Source organism: Pseudopipra pipra, chromosome 26 (assembly GCF_036250125.1).
Source record: "Pseudopipra pipra isolate bDixPip1 chromosome 26, bDixPip1.hap1, whole genome shotgun sequence".
Lineage (NCBI taxonomy): Eukaryota > Metazoa > Chordata > Aves > Passeriformes > Pipridae > Pseudopipra > Pseudopipra pipra.
The window spans coordinates 4352797-4369826 of record NC_087574.1 but is presented as its reverse complement, the minus strand read 5'-3'; the positions used below and the strand labels follow the sequence as shown (position 1 = coordinate 4369826).

At 45.4% G+C, this 17030-nt stretch overlaps 1 protein-coding gene and 1 long non-coding RNA gene across 2 annotated transcripts in view; one reads left to right on the top strand and one right to left on the bottom strand.

Moving 5' to 3' along the window:
• LOC135402772 (uncharacterized) overlaps positions 1-17030 on the top strand; it is a 149087-nt gene that overhangs the window by 22885 nt on the left and 109172 nt on the right. The window lies entirely within an intron of this gene.
• On the bottom strand, positions 6672-16595 carry LOC135402755 (keratin, type I cytoskeletal 23-like). Its single transcript, XM_064636207.1, has 8 exons — positions 15951-16595; positions 12410-12492; positions 11364-11520; positions 9711-9872; positions 9492-9617; positions 8540-8760; positions 7848-7873; positions 6672-7193 (listed from the first exon to the last, which is right to left on the bottom strand). Exons 1-8 carry the CDS (start codon positions 16578-16580, stop codon positions 7090-7092), a joined length of 1509 nt encoding a protein of 502 aa, XP_064492277.1. The 5' UTR covers positions 16581-16595; the 3' UTR covers positions 6672-7089.

Genomic DNA, 17030 nt, shown 5'->3' with positions numbered 1-17030 from the left:
TGTTCCTGCTGCCTTTAGGTGGAACAGATGCTTCTCTTTTGGCTGACTTAGAGATTTGAATAAGGCAAAGTCTTTTAGTTCAGTCTTTAGCAAATATCCATTCTAGGGGTGAAATCCTACAACCTGTTTGTTGGTCCCTGTAACTGTGTTTGGGTTTGGTGCCATAAGAGTTTGAATCTGAAAGATCTACGCTACAGTCCTGAAAGGACTTCTGCTGTGCAGAGTGCATTCAGGGGAGAGATATTCCTTGTTTGATATTCCAGCCATATTACAGTTTTCAATATTTCTGGGTCTGAGAAATTCCCTCCCCCTCAGCTACCTTGGCACCACTGTAAATGCCAGTGCTGCACCCTGGCAGCCTGCTCTGTCCAAAGAGCAAAGCAAGGTGTTTAGTGCTTTGCTGAATGGGATCAGACAAGAGAAAGGTCCAGGTGCAGTCACCAACTCTGCTGGGTTCACTTGAGCCCTGAACATTTGCAGCCTTACACTGTCTGTGCCTCTCATACATTTTTTTCCCTCATTTCCCTCTCCTTTTTATCTTCTGTCCAATGAAAACACCTCTATCTTCAAACCGCTGCACCTTATTTCTTTCTGCTTGGAGCTTTGACCAGAGGGGTAAGTTAAAGCATTACTTTAAATATTTATGGTACTTAGAGAAGCGTTCCAGCTCTTGGAGTGGTGCACAAGGCAGTGTGTGGGTTCCATCCCTCCTCAGCCACAGGTGGAAAATGAAAGTCAGGAGCTGCCTTTCCTGTCTCAGCTGCTCTCCTCCAACAGAATCAGATCTCAGTGCCAACAAAAACAGCTCCAGGCCACACAAACGAACCTTCTCTTTTCTCTCCCCTAAAAGTGCCATTAAGATCAGCTCTAACATGGGACTGCAGGCAGATCTCTCTCTTGTAAAAACCCTGAGCAACCAGGGTGTCAGGGTAAGGAGAAAACCAGTGAACTGGAGAGAATTCCAGCTTACTGGTTTTCTCAGTTCCATAATGCTGGAGTAGTTCAGCATCCATGAGAAAATCTTACATATTTATATGATTCAGGGGGCAAATACAATTTTCATGACCCTGTGCAAATATATGCACACACTGAGTGTACTCCATAAAGCATATGTGCAAACACACTGCACTGCATGTGTTCACAGCTGTGTAGATTTTTTTGCTGACCTTAAAAAAAAAAAAATCCTTGTGGTTTTGGGGACCTGACTTGTGTCCTGCTTGGAGCCCCCAGATCAGAATTAAAACTCAGTTTTCCCCCAGGGTACAATTGCACTCGTACTGCCAGGAGGTGCCTGGGCAGAGGCAGGGCTGCAGCTTCTTGTTCAGAACTTCTCTGGAAAACCATCCTTTCAGTGCATCCCAGTGACCCCACGGCATCCCCTCTCCCGGGGTTTGTGCAACCAGGAGCAAGCTATGGGCTGCTTGGAACTCTATTACCATCCCAGCATCGGGATCTGGTATCCAAAAAAATCCTAATAAAGGAAACCAGCCAAAAATCCGTCTTCATACTCCCCTGGAGGAAGTTTGGCACTGTGACGGGTGTTCATTACTCAAGTGCTGCAGCAGAAATTTCCAGTTCGAAGCTGTTGGCAGCCGCGGGAGCCCCGGAGGAGCGCAGGGCCGGGCCAGGCCCCGGGCTCCGTGCGGATCTCCCTGGTTGTCACTAGAGGCCACCACCGACCTTCGGAACGGAGCTCTCCATCCCTCCCGCGCCGAGCGCCGCGGGAGAACCCGCGCGGAGCCGAGCGAGGGATGGAACTCGCGGATTACATAACGAAAACGGCTCGTGGATCCATCCACACTTCCCTCGATCCAGAAGAAATGTTTTTACATCACTCGTGGCCAAACATTTACAGGAATATTTCTCTTCGGAGCCGCCGGCCGTAATGCAAGTGCTGTGCAAGGAGTGGGTTTGGAAGCAGTGGCAGGAAGTATGAGCTGTCTTTCTAAATCTTGACAGCTAAATCTTTGAGAGCAGGATGTTCATTATCATTTAAAATTACACCCTTCGTTATGAAGATCTGAGTATCTCAGTTTTTAGGCAGTGATAAACTCTAAAGAAAAGGTTACTTTGGTCGTGTTTCTATGGGTTTTGTTACCCACAGTAGCGCTGTTATTTCCAGTGGATCCATTCCCAGAATGTCTTGGTGACTGGTTTGAGACTGTCTCTGGTGAGATTAACCTGGAAGCAGAGCCTGGGTGCTGAAACAGCTTCCAAAAATTGGTCATTTGTCTTACTAATAAGGCCTAAACCAGTGATTTTTTGCCTGCACTGATAACTTCACAATCACAATTCCTGTCTGCTTGCAGCAACGTTACGGATTTCTTGCTTAGAAATTACTCTGGCAAGAGTCTCTCCCAGTGTATTTGTTTGATGCATTTGATGTTTTCGTTTCTCATATGGATGGTTTGGGGGTGCAGAGGCAGCACCCCACTGACTTCTGTTCTAAGGAGGAACTGTAGGTCGTAGCTACTTCAGCCTGTTTGTTTCTCCTTTTCCCTGCCTGCTCCAACCTCCAACCAATTATTCCTGTTAATTGAAATACATTTTTCTTAAATTATATTCCTCATTTTTGTTGCTTTCTGTAGAGCCTAATAACAGCCCGTCACATTGACTCCTTTGGACTTGTCCTTAGGACATTGGAAAGCCAAAAAATTTACCCTTGAAGTCTAGATAGTTATTGAAAGTGTTTTTACCACAGCTGGTGTTATGATTTTATGCCTTTAAGCTTCTGATGCATATTTAGACATTCAAAAGGCAAATTAAGGTGTCCAGGGGAAGCAGCCCTGCACCTGCCTCACCATTAGGTCACGTCCTACCCCAGGAGCTCCTGCCACAGGGACACTCCAAACTGCCAGAATTGATGCTTCTGTTTCGTGCCATATTTTTGCACACAGTTGGTTTATGGCAGCCCGAGGCCTGGGGCTCAAGTAGGTCATTTCAGTATAGTCACACAATTAAAGATGTCGTAAAAATGCAGCTTGAAAAGAAACAAAAATTTTACAGAGGGAGGAATGATGAGGAAGCCACACATAGCAAACCATTAGCTGTGATTTCTCAAAGCCAAACATCCTGGTAGAGTCAATAATTAAGATGCTTTTGCTGTATAATGCAGGACATGGGGGGACAGGGGGTGCAGCCTCTCCAGCATTCTTCTTTTCTTGCTTCCCTGTTTATAGATCCTTCCTTTTTCTAAATGATTCATACACACGAACAGGCATCTCCCAGCAAAACTTTAGAAACCTTTATAGGTCAGGGTGTGGACATTGTGAAATGTTTTACCGGCTCTTCTGCCTATTCTCTCTGCTTCAATAATCCATGGAACCAGCGGGTTTAGCAGAGCTCTAAAGGAGAGATTCCCTTTCTTCTCTCTATAAATGGCTTTGTTAATTTTGCCTCCGCATTAACAAGGAACAGAGAGCAAAAATCTTGCATTCTGCAGAAGTGACTGTTGATAAATAAGGCCAAGCCCTGGCGGTGTGGGGCCAGTTCCCCAGAAGAATGTGTGATTAATAGCACAAACTGTGGCTGCATTACCTCATCACACACCTCTTCCAGGGGATCAACACTTCACTTACCAGAGCTGCCTATTGTAATACACCTTAATAAGTTTTAACATTTCTACAAGTGAAATGAGCTGTGACTCATGCCCAGGCTGGAGAGCAGTCAAGGCTCTTGGAAATCACGCTGAGGATTATTCCGTGCAGGACTGCCTTAAATGGCAGGTGAAACTGCGAGGAGCCGGCTGCGAGCACGGATGGTTTCAGCCTCCTTTTATAGGCTGAGTTCCTGTGTCTTGTTGGTTTGCAGAAGTACTGTTGCATCATTCACTTAGAGTGAGAAATGCTGTTCTTTCCTGCTCATAATTCTCTGTTATCCATTTATGGGAAATAGAATCTATTCACTTGGAGGGGGTTATTTTGTATGGTACTCCACATTTTTCATATTGCACTTCCTTTGGTCCTGGCTCTGTCATGTCCTTGGTGTCAAAACGGTGTCAATACTTGTGTGTGTATGGAATACTGAAGGAGGCAAATACCAGCTGGCAGAATTCCATCAGTTTCAATACAATTAATTAATAAAGTAATTTTTCAAGCCATACAGCATCATACTCCCAAAGATTTCCTTCTCTTCAAGCCACTGCTCTGAGATTACAAGAAGCACCTCTTGTGCCCTCTTTTAAACCCTCCCAAATACTACAAAGCCACCAAAGACACCAGCACGGTGTTCTGTACAGGGCTCATTTCAGTCAGGCTGCTGACACAGGCACATTGAACATCATCAGAGTATGTGCAGGGTCCTGACCGACCATAAACACTTGGAATGAATCAATGGAATTATCTCTTCCAAGCAATCAGACACAGACAGGATTGCTGTGAGTGGGGAATGGCTCTTCAGGAAGTTGTATTATCTAATAGCTGGGCTAAGTAGAAGCTGTGAAGTGATGAATTCTAATTTAGTGGCTATCAGTGACTTTCTTTGCAGCCTTGAGCAAGTTGTGTCATCTCTTTTTCCAATTTCTCAAGCAATAAAATGGGAATGATAATACTGCCCCCGTTCATTATCTCCCTGGCTTCATCTCTCAGTGTGGTGTGAGAATATGATGTTAACAGTGCATGCAAGTGGTAAATACTAGCACCATTATTTATTATTTAAGGTGCAGACCCACCCTAAATACATTTAGAAATGCATAACTTATCTACCAGAGCACAAATTCAGAGGTAATGAGTAACCAGGAGGTACAGGACACACATGGCTGGTGACACGAGCTGTCCAGCTCCGAGGAAACCTGTGACTGTGCAGAGTGTTCTGGAGCCGGGGAAGATTCGCCAGAAATCAGCAGCTTTTGCCATAGAATATTTGCTTTCCTTTGGAAAACAGCATGTGGTGTAATGAGTATTTGTATGTTTAAGGACTAGCTTGTTTACTCCACTTAGTAAAAGAGACTTAAGTGGCTGTGAGAGCCGTGGGTGCGTGTGGTGTCAGTAACGGGGTGAGCTGGGAGGTCGGTGTGTGAGCTGTGCTGGGCTCTACTGGTCTGACCAGTACAGAGCTCAACGGCACGGGGGTAAGAGAAGGCTAAAATCATCACAGTGTGGAGTGGAATGGGAATTGTGCTGCCTCTTAGCAGAGGAGAATGGGAATTGTGCTGCCTCTTATCCAGCACCACTGGGAGCAGAGCACAGGGCACGGGGAGCACGTCTCACCTCTGCACAGGGGACGCCTGCACAGGGCAGAGTGAAGCCAGGGCATCGCTCAGCAGTGTGAAATAAGGACAGGCGTGTTCCACACAGCACTTCAATTGCTTGTTTTCCCTTCTTCTTTCCTTGTAGTTCAGCACAATAACCCAGCACAAAGCAGATACTTTCCTTTGATGTAGAAATAAGGGGCTACTTAGAAGTTTTTATAATTATCTGTGTCACAGCAATGTGGTTCTCCTCTGTAAATCTGGTAAATGAACCTATCTTTAAATAACTCTGAAAATTGTTCAAGAAAACCTCGGCACATTTTGTCCAGATGCTACAAACACCAGGTCTGGCTCGTTGGGTCTGGTAAGCCATAAGGAAGGACACTGTTAATTAGCCAGGAGTTACTAATCCTGTATTACAAGTTTTACCCAGTTTAAAGAAACCATTAGGTAATCCATCCAATGCTTTTGGGATCTCTTTGTGCAACAAGGGTGGAGAGTTGGGGGGCGGGGGGCGAAGGGGGGGTCAGGAACTGGTCCGAACATGCCGGTAGCAGAGGGCTGTATCACAGAGATGGACTTTGTTCAGTTTAATCTGCATTTTCTTTGAAATTTTCCCTTTCCTTTGTGAGCCCTGTTTCAAAGCAAGGCAGGTAACAGGAGCCCTTTGTGAGAATCCCTCATGAGTGGGGATGAAAGGGCACGATGACAATGCCACTGTGAGCCTGCCCTGGACACAGATGGTGACTTTGGAGTGCAAATCCTTAACACACTCATTATGCTCCATTTTGTCTCTCTTCCTTCTGCCTTGCAGTCTTCCTCATCTAAACATCCTAATGATGTTTCTCTTTTCCTTGCCCATATTTTAGCTTTGCCCAGCACTGTTTCTGTCGGGGTCTGAGCTGAGGAGGGGGAGGAAGCCTGGATGTGACTAAAGCCCATGGGCTCTCCCTGACATTAGCACCCAGTGCAATCACCCCTCTGTCCTGACTGCAGAACCCAACAACAGAGACAGTGAACATTAATCTGAGAGATACAGTGAACATTAATATCAGACCAAATAACTGAGATGGTTTTTTGAATTATCTTGGTCACTGAGAAAGGTTGAGAGTATCTGGAAAAGTACTTACAGGCTCTGAAGGAAAGTGTGTAAAGACAGTGCAAGAAAATTTCTCTCAAGCTGAAGAATAAAGAAATGTTTCTAGGTGACTATTTTAGTAAAGTGACTTTACAACACTCCTACTCGTAATTCTGTTTTCAGTGGTGACATTGAAAAGTTGTACATGGGGAATTTGAATAGTTTGCTCATGTAAATGCTGTCTTTAACTTGTGTCACCTTTTTTCTTTCCTGTGTCCTTCCAGTTTTGTCCCTCCTGAAACAATGGGGCTTTGGCAGTCCTGAGCCATGTCGGTGGCACTGCCACAATGGGCTGGGACATGTGTAAGGGAAAGCAAAATCAGAAATTCCAAGGACCAGAACAAGTAATGGATAAAAATTTATTGGCTGCAGTGAGGTATATGATGAGAGGCATAAGACCAGGGAAAAAGTTGAGAGATTATTCCTTTTAAATTATAGTTAACTTGCAGAGCGATAACTGAATCCCAGCCGGAGATTCCTGCCCCGGGGAGATGTGCACGATACATCTGTCACCAGCCCAGCCAGCTGCTGACGCTGATCGGCTTCTCTTCAGCGGCTGGGTGACTAAAAGCTCTTTAAACTACCAATATCAGCTATACCCAGCTCCGTGTGGCACTTTGCAGGGTTAGGCTGCAGATCATGTTAGGAGCGAGTTCACTGCAGTGTCCCTGCCCCACACAGGGGGAGCTGGCTCACAGCACACTGTTCCCGGGGGGCTGGGGGAGCTGCTGCCGGGAGAGCCACTGCTTGGCAGGACCTTCCTTCAGGCTTGTGGGGGGATCTCGTTGATGGTGGAGGAAACCACCTCCCCGTTCACGCTGTCGTGGACAATCGCTTTGAGCTTCCGTTTGCTCAGCCCGGCGTGTTCTGGAAGAGAAGGGACTTCATTAGCTGAGGGGCAGCATGAGACAAGGCCACAAGGGAGAGCTTCGTTTGCAGTCCTTCACCTGCCTCTCAGCTGAGTTATCTTTGCATGTTTCCCTTTAAGTCAATATTTGTTCTTGCTCTGTGTGAAATGTGCTGCCAGAAAGTCACCCTGGGTCTGGTCCAGGTCAGGGCAAATGAATAACACAGCGACAGCCCAGCCAATGCAAATCCAGCAGATTATGCGGGATGTCTGCAGGTCATGCTCATGCCAGAATACGAGTTCCCAGACATGCAGATTTTTGGTTTGCTCTCAAGCCCTAACGCTGCTTTAGTCACCCAATGAGTCTCTGTGCCTCCTCATATCCCAGGAAGGCTTTAGTCTGGAGTCTGAGCTGTGGCCACGTGTGTGGCTGACGGCGCTGGGGCTGAGGCAGCCCAGGAGCAGCAGGCACAGCCCGACGGGCTCTGCAGGGAGCCCTTCACAGCACCCAGGAACCACTGAAAGGGTTCTCAACTACAGCCTGTGTGAGCTTTGCCTGCCACACACACCTGCCACAGCTCAGTCGGGTGAGGTTAAAATTACTCTGAGGAAAATTTGATTGGAAATGACAGTAATTAAGAGTCACTACAGAGAACAAAGTAAGAGACATTTACCTTGAGCTTCAGATTTTCTTGCTGTCCTGTAAAAATAATAGAGAGAAAGTAATGGTTAGACTAATTTCAAGAAGTTTTTAATCCCCTTCTTCTCACTGATTCTAAGGAGACCTCATCCCACTATGAGAGAAAATTAAAAAATAAAAAGGAAAAAAAAATTATGCTTTTATACCACATGAGCTTTCCCCTTGGTAGGTGCTCTCACCTGGAACTGTCCCTGTGCACATTCACTATTGCTCCTGGGGAAGGTGCATTGGTTCTTGTGTATTCTGAGCTGCTCAGGTTGATCCCAGTTTGGCTTTGGACAAATCCCACCACCCTTGGGGGGCCACACTGGCCTCCCTGCCTGAGAGTTTGGGTTCTAAAGGCTGCTAATCTTCTTTTTCAGATGAGAGAAAAAAGATGAGGGCAGCACTTTCCTATGCTGAGATGGCCATGCTGTGGGAGTGGAGAACTTATTTTTTTTAATAAAAAGTTATATTAATTTAGGCAATCCAAATTACATGGATACAAGTGTCTCTGTACTTTAAGTGGCTCTGGCTTTTTATTATGATCCATCGCATTAAAATACCAACCCTTGATGTAGCATGGAGCTCACAAGCTTTGATTAAGCATAAACAAACAAACAAATAAATAACTCGAATATGAGGACTCTCCTCTCATCTGTTCCAGTCGGGGCAGCTCTGCCTTACCCGTCAGCGTTCCCTTCCAGCAGCAGGCGGTACGTGGAAATTTCCTTCTCCAGGCGGGTTTTGATCCCAAGAAGAACCTTGTATTGGTTATTTTGCTGCTTCATGTCGTGACGAACCTGGCTCAGCTCTTCCTCACACTTGGAGATGATCTGCTGCATGTTTTGAAGCGCGGCAGCGTAGTAATTCCGAGTGTCGGCCAAGGTGTCTTCCAGCATGTGTTTCTGGCAGAGCAGATAATACCAAGAACCATGATTATTATTTATGTGGTAGATATAACGCAGAAATGCCAGAGAATTTGGTCTCTAGCTAGAAGATTGCAAAATTAAGGCTGTGGTAATTTAAACACTTATGCATTTGCATAACTATTCCTGTGAAGGCAGCAGAACCACGAAGCTGTGTCGTGTGTGCATGAGAGGCAAAGCTGAGTCATTTCTCCCTGCTGTATCCGTTCTGCTCCAAGCTCTGCTCCTGGCACTGCTGCCTCTCCTGTCAGTCCTGCATGGACTGTCCACAACTGCTCCCAAGTCTCCAGGTCACTGGGATGTGAGCTTTAACCCATACAAGATCTGAGCAATGTTTGTGAAAGTTCCCCACCAGCATTTTTCATTTTTAACAGCTCATGCATTAAATAAGGGTTGCAAATACGAACTTTGCATTATTATCTGTCTTCTGGACGTGTTTGCTTTCTAGACCATGGAATCAGCTACCCCTTCTCCTCCCCTCCCCATATTTTGTTCTAAGGAGAGACATGAATTTTTCACTTCCTGGTGATGGTTGCTGAATCTATTTGGCATGTTCTGTCAAAGTCCAGCACGATCTGAATTCCAGTTTCCCTCCTACTTTAGCAACTGCAACAAAGTTATTCTAGGCTGTAGATTTAAATGGAGAACTGGTCCATGGCAACTTTGAGTTGGGGTAGGAGAGAGCAGCCCAGGATGTCTGCAGCAGATACCTTACTTATCTGTGCCTGCAGCTCGATGTCCAGGGCCTGCAAAGTCCGTGTGAGCTCCTTGATCTCGTTCTCGTTGCGCTGGATCTCCTCGGGGTTGGGGGTTGCTGCCAGGGACGTGACTGAGCTCTGGGGAGCAGAAGCAACAGCAAAGCTTTACTGACCCTGGTCAGGCAGGTACAGCCACAGGGATCTTGGAAATGAGCAGGGAAAAGCTGTTACCTGTTCTTTGTACCAGTTGTCCAGGCTCTGACGATTCTTTTCAATTATGGCCTCATAATCTTCTCTTATTTCTGCCAGAATCTTGCCTAAGTCCTCAGGAGGGGCCGCATTTACTTTGACGTTGACTTTGAAGTCTTGTGAGGAGCGATTTGCCTGCATATCCTGTTCATGTGTTAGCAGAGGGAACAAGCAAACTCATTTATGGAAGTGGAAAGTTTTCACAGAACCACAGAATCACAGCGTGGTTCGGTGGGGGAATTGTTATATATATATATATATATATATAATAATGTTAACTTTATATATATATATATATATAGTTAACATTATTTGGAAAATTTACATATTGATGTTACTCTGATGTGACTTAAACCAGTGAGTTATGTTTGCTTAACTCAATAAAAATGTGTGAGAGGATCTTTTCATAGAATGTTTCTGGAAGATAGACTTAATGAAGAAGCACTGACATTTTTTATTTATTTATCTGTTAGGAACCCAAAACCTTTGACGAAAATCTAACAGTAATTTAATCTTTCTTACCCTTTACGTTAATATTTATGGAACTATAACTAAGTTTACAGGAGAGTAATGTAAAAGTTCTATGTAATTGTTAAAGGAATAATTGGATTAAAGCATATAATTACTGTGTAAACAACATAATTACGGGACCAGTCGGGCAGGTAGGGTAACATTCCTTCTGGTGTAGCACAGCCTTCCGTGCCTGGTACCATTTTCAAAGCGCCCAGGCAGAGGAGCCTTTCGGGGAATGACATCACCGAGTGCGGATCAGCTGGACACAGGGATGGCTCTGCTGGATCCCTGAGCTAGGGCAGGCAGGGGGTCAGCCAAAGGCAGCTTCCCCACTGCTGTGTAACCCCAGTGCTTCCCTGCCCGCCTCGACAGCCCACGGACACCGAGTTGGGTTCTGCGTGAGGCAATAGCTGCAAACAGCACCAGATCAAAACGAAACCAGCACGTTTCGAGCAGTGGGGTTATAAATGTGGAATAACAGAGAGCACTGGGTGTAGCTCTGGAGGAGTTCAGAGCAGCGTGGCTTTTGAGAATTATTATCTAATTATTGTGCTTGGGATTTTGCAAGAATGAGTAATTTTGCTTGAGTTCACCAACCATTCCTTTTTAATTTGGATCCTTCAAGAACTTAGGGTGTGCTTAGCTCAGGTCAGCCTGCTTTAGGTGACCCTGCTTGAGTAAGGGGGGTGGACAAGGGGACCTCAAGAGGTCCCTCCCAACCCTCAACCTTCTGTGAGTCTGGGAAGTGATATACCCAGGACTGAGGGAAAAGGCTGTGATGGTTAAACCCAACAGCACCCAGTAACATTTCCTATTTCCTTGAAATCTTGTGTGTTTGTATCTAAGTCTTTCTGAGAGCATTTCTGTCCAATCTGTCAGTTATTAGTAGCTGTGCATGACAGATGGGTGGGAGAGACTACAACAGCCTGTTCTCTCTGAAACCCTGGTGTAATTGGTAAAGCAGACACAGACTTTGTGCCTCAGCTGACTCTCATTGGCTGCTTCAGAAACAGGATCAAACTGAATCATCAATCCCACTTACAGATTGTGGGTCTTACTCAGTTAATTACATGTTAGCAAAGATTTGAGCGATAGGATTTTACCAAGTGGAACTTTTTCTACCTCCTCGTGGTCTTTCCTCCTGAGGATGTGCTCTTCTCTCAAGCCCTCGATTTCCATTTCCAGATCTGTGTTAATAATGGTCAGGCCGTCGAGCTCCTTCCGCAGGTTCTCCACATCCAGCTGCACTCCCTGCCTGCGACACTTCTCCGCTTCGTATCTTTATGAGGAAAGAGGACACAAGGTGCATGTTGAGAGCTGCCCAACTCAGGCTCTGGCATACGGAACATCAAAGAGAAGTTAGACGTGCTGGAGTCCTGTGTGTGGGCAACCAGAGAGAACAAACAGCCGAGGGAACAAATTCTGTTTCTAAAATATGCTGTTGGAGTATTTTTGAATGGTCTTAACAATAAGATGGGTTTCACTATTTTTGTGTTTCGTTTTCCTTTCTCCCTCACAACTCCTCCTGTACAGTAAGAAATAAAATCGCTCTTTCTTTCACTTCCCTTTTTGCACTTTAATATTCACCAGGTTGTGAAAGCTTTGAGAATATGATTCTCTGAAAACAGTCCCAGCAATCAATGCGTGCCGTAGTTTTTCCAAAATGGTAATTTTTCAGTCCTTCAGAAGACAGGAAAAATCTGAAGGAAGCCAGTTATTCCCATTCCTCTCTAACCTCTTGCAGTGTCTGCACTGAGCCGCAGGCAGGGAGATGCTGCCATGGGCAGAAGAGGTGATAAATCCAGGAAATAGATTTGGGCTGGACTGGGAAGTGCAGTGCATAGAGGGGATAATTTGTAATCCCATAATTTGTAATCCCAGATGACAGTTTTAAGTGCCTTTTGTCACAAGTATCAAGTGTCTGCTGTCAAACCTGCTCCTCAGGACCTACACTAAGTATCATAAACAGGGTGACTCAAGGTTCTTCAGCAATCATTTGTGGGTTTTACATACTTTGGGGGGTTTTTTCCCTGCTCTACATTGTTTTTATTCATCCAGTATCACCAGAGAACCTCAGTAAAATCACTTCACTGTTGGATTAGCAAGAAAAAACAACGTTTTGCTTAATCCTCTTTCAAACTTGATCAGGAAACCAAAGAAGAGCTTACTTGAGCCTGAAGTCTTCAGAAGCCATGTTAGCGTTATCGATTTGTAAAAGGATACTGGCATTGGTGATCTTGCCATCCTCAATCTGGAAAACAGAGAATCCCACAGGAGGCTCAGTGTGGCCATGGGGTGACAGTAGATAACCCGTGCTGGTTTAGCCTCCCTGCTGCTTAAGAATTTCCATGTAACAAGAGCACAAGAATTTCCATGTAACAAGAATAACAGCAGCTCAGTTTCCTGATTCATTTAGATGTTCTGCAATTTTTGTCCATAATCTTACTTTACTCTTAGTCTTACTTTTTTGGGTATGAACCAAGAGTTGTCACCTTACTCCTGGCCAGGTAGAGGATATGATTTGTATTACACAAACTTCATGGTTTATTACAGAGTAACAGTCACTGCCTTGCTCTGGTTCTGTGACCGGATTTTGATCCTGTTCAGCGTCGCTGACAAAGCTGCCTTGGGCATCTTTAGAGCAAATTTCAGTAAGAACCATTAAGCTGTGTCTGAGTACAATCAGGTTCTGGCATTAATGATATACTAAAAAGCAGCACGTGCAGGAACACCTTGCTGAGTCGGTGTTGTGATGCAGAGGCACCACAGGGGTGGTGGCAGCGACTCCCGGGCAGGGCCCTCAATCCACCACAGGCTTCAGCCTGGAGTCACATGGACAATGCCACTGGCATGGAGTTGTGTTCCATTCAGTTATTCACCTGTCACTCCAGCAGCACGGACTGATTAGTTCATGTTTCTGATTTTGCTTTGGGATTTGAAAATTGCCCAAAAAGCTGCAAGAGGAAGCACAACTTCCTAATTCCTTTAGTGTACTCAGCACACACTGGAAAGTCTTGTGAGCCCCTGATAACATGGAATGGCTTTTAACTATAGATCTGAATGCAAAAAGCTCAGCATTGTGTGCAAAATCTTTGGAAGAATTCCAGCAGGAACCCATACATAATTCTCAGGAAATCATAAATGTAGGGCATTGAGTCCTTTTCTAACAGAGAGGAAAGAGGAGTGTGGTCACAATAGCACCAGTCACCTTCACTCAGCACCCACAGAGCACACCAAGGGGCATCATGGCTGTACCAAAATCATTTACAGAGCTCTCAGCACCTTCAGGTTAAACTTCCCACACCTCAGTGAATCACAAAGAAACGAGGAAATGACAAAATTCTCCTGAAGTGTCAAAGGTTCACCTCGTGTAGTAAATAGGAAGGTGGAATGTTTAACTAATCTGTTACAGACTGTGCGTTCCTGAGCAATTAGCAGCACACCTCGGATCCTGCCCTGGGACACAATCAAGGCCAGCAGAACTATAACACCCTGAACGTGTGGCTGCCTGGAATTTGGTGTCAGAGAAGAGGCAATTCTTGAATCCAGCCTTGGAGAATGATAAATCCTACCATGGGATCTACAGGGTGATGAGAAAGCAACACGAGTTCTTCATCTTTGTGCCATTTCATAACCACACAGGTGTAAGGAGTTGCTGTGTGACTCTTGCTGTCTGAGCACTCGTGGGTGCTCTGCAGCCAGCAGGGAATCCCACATGTGCCAGCTGCCTGTTCATAATCACACAGAATTCCTCCCTGCATCCCTCCTGAATGTGGCTGGACACTAGTACCGGTCTGCAAACTCACAGATAACTTCATTAAGGACTCACATGTTGTTATATAGGAAATACACTCCAACTCCTTCTCAAACTGAGGATTTTCCAAGAAGGCTTCCTGCACTGGCTTCTTCCTCACATGTCTCGTGTCCTTTGTCCCATCTCCTGGAGTGCTCTGTAGATCACTTTGCTTATTTAGCGGCACAAGGTGTTTGACTGAGGCAGTTACCTGAAGAACAGGTGCCATTTCACTCTGTGTCTGGGTTACAGTGCATCAGGCTGGAGCAAGGCAACTTCTCACTCCAATGAAATGTTCCTCCTGAATTCAGGTATGCAGGGAAGAGTGCAGTCCAAAATGTAGGACCCAAATGATTAAATGCCTCCAAGGTTCAGACAGACAGTTTATAATAGGCTTTCTGGGTTATTGGATATAGGATCCTAACTTTGGTCTAAATTTTATTTCAGGTGCTAAATTAGTTTCACCTTTTAAATTAACGTTTAATTAATTTAATTATGGTTAATAATTAGACACTATATTTTCACTCATTTTACTGGCAGACTTGGTGCTAATTGCAATAATTTGCAGAGAAAGTTAAAATTCTGGGCTGAAGCACTGAATTGTCACCTGTAAATGATCCTTTCCTGGCCCTCCTGCCTCATCCAGCACAGCCACTGGCCTCCAGGTTCCTGTGGCCAGGGACAGCTGTTTAAGGGGTGAGAGTTAAAAATCAGTGGTTTGGGTACAGCCTATTCAAAAGTGAGGGCTTTACCCCAGTCAGCATCATGGTTTTATGCCTGTCCTTCTGAATCTTTCTAATCTATTAATTCCAAATCAACCTGAACACATTTATGTTCTTGATGAACAAGTTTTTATTTCTCTTTCAGTTAAAAAGGAAAGTGCTCCAGTGCCAGGTCTGGGGACGGTGACCTTTCTTTATCCTTAAAACAGAAATGGGTGATGACAGTTCTGGCTCTCTGTACACAGGCTGTGGTCAGAGCGCCTCATCTTCTGCCTGGAGGCAACACTTTTAACAGTGAGCACCCAGTTTGATTAAGTCCCTGGCCCCAATCAGCAAACATACAGATTAACATCATTTCCAAGCCCTTTTGAAAAGAATTTCTCAGGGTCTTGAGAATGCCAAGTAATAGTATTATAAAAAGTGGAGGGAAAACGACAGCATTGCATTTGGAAGAGCTTTGGGTTTTGCCCCATATGGGTATGTAAAGTTAATTACACTGATTAGTCACACAGCTGGTTACAGTGCTAAGGATGTTCATTATGAATACAGATTAATATTATGCTTAAATTTGAAGACACGTGAGTTTGGGAGATTGAAAGAGTTACTGTTGAACATTAATATTAACTACTGGCAGGAACCAGAAATTCTCCTCTTAATTATAGTGAAAACATCCACAAGGAATTTGTCACTGCTATTTTCTTAATTACAATGAAGTATTTTTCCATCTGATTACATAAGCTCATTGGTCCCAAAACTCCTGTAGTTTCATTGTCTGCTACCGCAGGAATCAAAGAGCTGGAATGCCCCAGTCTGTCTGGAGACAGCGGCAGGAGAGGGGCAGGCTCTGCTCTCCTCCTGCTTTGTAATTTGCTCGTCAAAAAGCCAGAATTCTGCCAGACGCAGTTACTCAAGCCCCAGTTTCAGTGCAGAAAGGAACACTTGGCAGCACACGGATCCCTCTATTCTTCCAGTCTCTGCACAGTCCCCCCTCGCCCCCTCCCAGCCTTTCTCGTGCCCCGTCTCCTCCTGCTGAGCACAAAGAATGTTTGTGCCCAGGCCCTGGAACCACCTTCCTGGGGATTTCTAGCATTTCAAAGGTTTTATTTAACTTCTTCAGAGGAAAGCCACCAGCATAAAGGAGAGCCCAGATTCCTTAGAAGAGCCCAGAATGACACAGTCCCAGCTCTGACTTACCTGTCTTTGCATGTCAGTGACGTTTTGCTCGTACTGGTTGAAGTCATGCCTCTTTCCATGAGACTTTGTCCTGTGCCACTCTAGGATGCAGCTCTCCAGCTGAGCGTTGGCTGCTTCTAAGGCTCGCACCTTGTCCAGGTAGGCAGCCAAGCGCTCATTCAGGTTCTGCATGGTCTGTTTCTCATTGCCCCCCAGGAAGATGCTTTCCCCATGGTGCTCGCCGAAGCCTGCCCAGGGTGCCCCTCCTGCAGGCAGCCAGAGGGGTCTGGCGGAGGAGAAGGGGTGATGTGTGCTGCTGGCACCACCATCTGCACTTGACGCTCTGTAAGAAGTTCCTTGCTGGGCCAAACCACACCCTGAACTACCCCTGAGGGACCCAGAAAAAAACTGGAAAGGGCCTTGGCTGGTGCTCATGCTTAGCTCTGTGTGAATCGAACCCCGGCTTTGGCTGCCTAGCACTGAGCAGCCTCTTCGCCTTCCCTGAGCAGCTTTATGCCTTTTCCTGTGGGAGTTTCCCTTCGATGAATGACTACAGCAACAAGATTGTGTCATCACGAAACGTGCTTCCTCTTGGTCAATTCTGAAGCATTTATGAGCCTGCACACTGTTGTTGTTTGGAATCAGCCACATACCGGATTGCTTTCCTTTCGCTTGTTTGGGTTTTTTTTTCTTTTTCTTTTCATATGATAATAATGAGGTGTGGCCAAAATCCTGTAGGTGTGGAACAGGATCAGCTCTGCCTCAGACTTCTCTCTAACCCTGTAGTTAGCATGTTATGTTTTCCTGCTCGTGAGGGGAATAAATGGGGAGCTGGGGCAGGGATGGGGCTCTGCAGATGCTTTCTGTCCAAATTCTCAGATGTAGAATTACAGCAGCCTGTGGATCCTCAGACCCAGCATGTCCTATCTGCCCTCATTAATGACCAACAGCTTCAGCCTGTAGGAGACACCAGGCTTTAATGAAGTGATTCAACTTCTAAACTAAAAAACCTCCAGTCTGGAGTCAGTAATGCCCAGCTGTTCCTCACAGCTGCCCATTCCCAGGGGAAACACATGAGAATTAGATACTTTATATTTTCTA

Bases quoted from the DNA above. Each gene is read 5' to 3' on its own strand.
- LOC135402755 (XM_064636207.1), bottom strand. From the start codon at position 16,580: ATGTGGCTGATTCCAAACAACAACAGTGTGCAGGCTCATAAATGCTTC. The intron at 12,493-15,950 runs GTAAGTCAGAGC...TCTGTTTTCCAG, and splicing joins TCACTGACATGCAAAGACAG to ATTGAGGATGGCAAGATCAC. The intron at 8,761-9,491 runs GTATCTGCTGCA...CTGCTCTGCCAG, and splicing joins TGCAGGCACAGATAAGTAAG to AAACACATGCTGGAAGACAC.